This window comes from Charadrius vociferus, unplaced genomic scaffold (assembly GCF_000708025.1).
Source record: "Charadrius vociferus isolate BGI_N301 unplaced genomic scaffold, ASM70802v2 scaffold1578, whole genome shotgun sequence".
In the NCBI taxonomy this organism is placed as follows: Eukaryota; Metazoa; Chordata; class Aves; order Charadriiformes; family Charadriidae; genus Charadrius; species Charadrius vociferus.
Window position 1 is genome coordinate 537,545 of NW_009649704.1, and position 5,395 is coordinate 542,939.

Genomic DNA, 5,395 nt, shown 5'->3' on the forward strand with positions numbered 1-5,395 from the left:
AAGACCCAGAACCGGGATATAGAACCGTAGGCATCGTGGCTTGGGATGAATGAAACCCATCCCATGCAATTCGCAGTAAAGATTGCTGTGTTGCTAAATTATTGTGTTCTTGCAATGGGGCCGTTTTGAGGTGTTTGAAGATTAACATCACAAAACATAAGAACTTGGTTAGGAGCTGCGTGGTGCACGGGGCACAACTTCGGTGTGACTGACCGTGTTCCAGCGTTTGCGGTGAATATTTGAAAACACGTTGTGCTCCCGCGGAGGCGTTCTGCCACCGCTCTTGCAGGAGCAGGACCGGGGAGTCTCGGTCCCTCATTCAGCACAAAACGGCTGCTGGACACTGAACGTTTGCTGAGAATTCCTTTAAAATGGATTACTGTGTTTTGGAACTTAGCAAATCTTAATTAATGGAAGTTATAAAACTGGGTTGAGAACTTGCCAGTATGTCATAAATAAATAATGACTTTACGCAGTAAATGAATTAAGTAATATTTAATTATCAGAAATTCGTCTTTATTTCCAGAGCGGAGTGAAACTTGGATAGTAGCCCTGCACTTTCCTCCTTTGACTTCGTATTTATCCATCACGAGTTCTCTGTTTCTTGTGCAGCCTTGGGTTACGCTAAGCACGGTGTAATTCCAGAGAACAGGAAGGGAATTTGTCTTGATACTGCCCACCCCAGTGATTGATTTATTTTCTTCTGCCTGTCTCTCCAGCTCCTTACTGTAGCGTCCCGCAGCCGCCAGCCCACGGGCTGATTCTCAGCCAGACGGGTCTGCACCCTGGCAGCACGGTCCGCTTTGGCTGTGACACGGGCTACCGTCTCGTTGGCCACAGCACCACCACCTGCGCCCAGCACCCTCAGGGCTACTTCCACTGGACCGAGGCGATCCCTCTGTGCCAAGGTGAGAGCAGGCAAACGTATCGTTACGGGGATGCGAGAGTCCCAGGGAGGACTGAGGAAAATGCGGTAACAATAAAAATCTGTTGTAATTCCCCCAGTCCCTATTGAGAACAGGCTTTGAGCTGCAGGTGGGCAGTGTGGGGCGCTCCTCTTATATCTGAGTCCATGGGAACAGATGAGCAAGGAGAGAAGGGAGTAACTGTTTGGGAGCATTTGGGGTGGGGGAGAAAAAAAGCGTCTGTGCAAAGGCTACGGCTGTGGAAGTGTTTGAACTCTCAGTGAAGGCACAGCCAAGCCTCAGTAAAGGACGGGAGAAGCTATTGCCTGGAAGAATCTGGAAAGGCAGGCGGGAGCACTGGTCCCGCTGGGTTTTAGTGATTGGAACGTCCTTTGGTATTTCCGGAAGTGCTGTCGTAGGTCTGCCTGTGCCAGTGGGGGACGAAGAATTTTTTAGGATTCAGATGGTGCCCAGTTTCTGTTGGCTTCATATAAGATTTAGGCATGTAGTTGTTCTTCCCACATGTCCTCCTAATTAACTGTAATCTTTATGACATGTCATGCGTAGCACATGGCTCCTTCCAGGCGTGGGAGCGGAGGGGAGGACAGGGCAGCGTGCCCCAGGGAGCTGTGCTTCGGCGCTGTTTTGTCTCCCTCACTATGTTCACTTTCTGATTGCACCTTTTTCTCAGTCCGCCAATCATCCCCGTTCCTTTGTGTTGATAAAATGCCCATCTTTATTCTGATGAAGCCTTTCAGTGTCTTTGAACACTCATCCATGTTCCAAGGGGACCGAGCACTGGGGATTAATATTGCATTGACTTCCCTGGAAACTCGCCAGAGCACAGAGGCAGCATAGGCAAAATCTCACTGCGGTGCCTGCATTTGTTGTCCAGTCCAAGGCGCAGGGAAAAAGCAGGATTGTTTAGTGTGGAAGGTACCAGAGAGCCTTGAAAAATTCCCTTCTGTGTTCCTGAGTCACTTACGTCTCTTTGGAAATTGCACAAGGGTGCAAGCTGTCCTGCCTCGGGAGGGGGGTTTGTGCTGTGGGTGCTTACATCCACTTGGAGCCTTCTCGAGGCTGTATTTATGTAAAGGTGAGTGGAGGGGGTAAACCGAGCCCCTGTGACCCAGTGCCATTGGCAAGGGGGAGCTGGGAGACTGAGCACGAGCTCAGACAGTGATTTAGCCCCCGCGGTAACATGGGTGGGGGCAAACGCCGAGTGCTGGAAGGAGCAGATGAAGCGCGCAGCACAAGCGGCAGGCGCGAGGGGCTGTCATGGCAACTGTGCCTCCTGAATCCTTCGCCCAGCGTAAGGAATTTCTCTGATGTACTGCATCTTTTCTAAGGAAACTCGTGTAATCAAGAATAGGTACGAATGCTGCTAAGTCTTTTCTGCCCTGGTGTGCTGGAATGGCACCTGAGCCTCATGTTCAGCTCCCGAGTGTATATTTACCTCCAAGAGGTGTAATGGTGTGGGGGGAGTGGATTTGAAACACGGAGATGGGGAGAGGATAAAGAGGGGATGTGTGGGGAGGTTGGGAGAGGGTGTACTTGGAGAGGTATCCCGTGACAGCAACGATTCCAAGCAGAAACTAGTCCCTGAGCGCTGGTGCCCACGCCACCAGGGAGGGAGTCGGAGCCGGACTGTCCGTGGCTTGTCACTACCTGGGCTGGAAACGGGGGCTCCTGGGGTGTTGCTGAGCGCCCCAGGTCTGCGGCAGCAGGACTTACGTGGGGGCCACGTGGGAAGCACTAACCCCATCTCCTGGGGGAGTCTGGACAAGCTCCCACCCCTCTCTTCTGGGTCAGCTGAACATGAGTGACATCTTGGGAGCTCGATGGGCAAAACCTGTGGTGCCACTCCATGGCAGTCACCAACAGAGAAAGAATTGGGGGGGCCATTCACAGCATTTCAGGTGGGCTCTCGCTCTGCTTTCCCCTTTGGAGAGGTGCATCTGTTCCCACAGGCCCCGCGGAGAGCAGCTCGGTCAGGATCTTGGTGCTGGATGTGGCTCTGGAAGAGCCTGTCCGTCCAGGGAGGAGGAGAGCTCGCTGGTTGCGTTAGATCCTGAGGCTGAAATAGCCCCTTTGGGAAAGTGACCTCCTCTCTCTGTTTCCCCGTATTGACATCAGGAATCTTAATGCTGGCCCATGGTGATCAAGTGCCTTGAGATGGATGCGGGAGGTGAGAGAGCGGAGCGGTAGCAGAATTCATGGCAGAGCAGCTCCCCCCCCTGGCCTCCCGCAGCCCACAGCCAGGGCTGGCTCCGCTCCTCCTGCCCGCTTCGGCTACATCAAATCCAACATCCTTTTTTTTTAAACGTTGCTCTCAAAGCCAACTGGCAACCTTTTGTTTTGGGCTGTACTCAATTTCTCATCCTTTCTGGTGGCCAGGACCACATGGCAGAGGTTTGGGAACTCGATCCATAACACTGCATAAATTGCTCACACAATCAGCTCTGTTAGGAGGAGGGGAACCGGGGTGCCCGTAAACACATGGTCTAGTTAACAAATGACATTTCCCATAGCTCCTTTCTGCCAGCGCATAATCCTCTTCCCCTTCCCGATCCCCTCTGAATAATCTTTACTACGTGCTCGGTCCTAGCTGACATTTATGGAAACAGCAGAGAATATTCTGCAGGGAACAGTCTTGCGTTGGCACAATGGGGGAGAACACAAGATGATCTAATATGCCTTTTCTGTCTCTGCTGCCTATTTTTAAGCTGCTTTGTTTTTGGAATCCCAGCTGCAGATGTGCTTTCACCGCCTCTCTCCCTTTTCCGAGCACATCATCTTCCTGCAGACACTTTTTGCACCTCTGAACCCCCAGAAGTGCTCCTTCTCTTTTCTCCCGGGACCCCGCTCTCCCTGGGTCTCTCGTAGCCGAATGCTGGTTCACTTTCCCCTGGAACATCTACTGTCTTTTATCTACTGTTTTTCCTCTTTCATCTACTGGAATGGTTTTTCCTCTGCTCCTGGTGGGTTGCGGTGCCCACAATTTGAGCCAAGGAAATGCTCTTTGGAGCAGATGGCAAGTTTATTGCCACCCCAAAAAATCGAGCTGCTCTGCTTCGTGCAGGGCTCTGTAAATAACACCTTACTAATGCCCCATTCTGCTCGAGGACACGGGATTTGCGGGGAAGAAAGGACCCTGCCGTGGGTGCAGGGCAGCAGGGGTCGCAGCCCCGGTTGGCTCTCCCTCTCTGATTCTTCTTCTTTTAACCCAACCATCTGCAGGTGAAGAGGGGGGTTTTTAACTATTTTTTGTGGCTTAATGAACTTTTTAGTTACCTGCATCTGGTCCAGAAGTGTTATTGCTAACTTTTGTATGAGGGCAAGGCTTACGCAATGGAAAGACCAAGCAGACGACAAACTGAGAGGCAGAAGAAGGCAGCTCGCTGGGAGGCAGGAGCGGGCAGCGCTCGGTCGTCCTTCCCTTGTGCAGAGGAACGCAGGGAAGCGGCAGCTCAGCCTGGCTGCCCTCAGCACCGCTGGCCCTGGTCTCTGCACTCCCAGTGTCCCTCCGCCGGTCTCTGTGCCTCGGTTTCCTGGTGGCACATAGAGGTGATGAGTTTTGGCGAAGCATCAGGCTGCAGAAGAGAATCGAACGGAGAAAGGAGAAGGCTTTGCTGGGGGCAGTGGCAAGGGAAGAGAATCGGCTTTCTCACCACCCTCTTTGGTTGGATGCAACATCAGAAAGGTAATAATTAGGGAACTGCCAGGTGGAAGTGGAAGGGTAGGACTTCCCAGGTCCCCTCTTCTTTTGCCTCAGAAGGAAATTGGTATTCAGCGTGGCTGCTTGTCTAGACACCCAGCCTTGTGGAGAGATTCGCCAAGCTCCTTAGCTCGATGAAGTGACATACGTGTGATTATCATTTCAACCAGGGATATGCCTGATCGTGCTAATACAAGCCTGCTGAATTACTCACACCTATTAGCAAAACCAGCGGCTGGAAGGTGCTGTGTAATTGTGCTCCAGACTGGGGCTCCGGCCGACTCATGCAGCAGTAGTGGGATGAAAGCATCTTGGACCTTGAGTGGTAGAAAGTTCCAGTGGTTGTGGTGATGCTGTACACAATAGGTATGGTCTCTCCTTTTTAGTGCCAGAAGGTGACCTTTCTAAGGTTGCTGATTTTCTCGCCTTCGTTTGCGCGCAGAGGGAGTAGCGGGAAGGTGAATGTGTGTTGGAGTATCAGCACATGGCTCAGGAGACATAGGCTCAGCCTCCGGTTCATGCATTGGCTGAGTGGGAGCAGCTCGGGCTGCTGCAGGGAGGGATGGATTTCCTTTAGAGCATTTTAAAAATGCGGACAATTGTTTGGGTTAGGTGTTGGCCTCCGAATCAGCGCTTGCTCACAGGCTCTGCTCATCTTGGTGCTTGGCGGAGGCTGGTGGCAGCTCGCTGGCTGGTGGTGGTCTCCCAGTGGCAGCTTCGCAGGTCCCAGGCTGCTCTTCCCCCCTGCCATCCCGTGCCCGCGCAGACGGGA

The 5,395-nt window shown here is 52.5% G+C and overlaps 1 protein-coding gene across 1 annotated transcript in view; it reads left to right on the forward strand.

The window, feature by feature from the left end:
- Positions 1-5,395, forward strand: part of CSMD2 (CUB and Sushi multiple domains 2) — a 308,452-nt gene that overhangs the window by 267,505 nt on the left and 35,552 nt on the right. Inside the window, 1 exon segment of the mRNA XM_009890603.1 lies at positions 720-908. Within this exon segment, the coding sequence (XP_009888905.1) occupies positions 720-908 (189 nt within the window).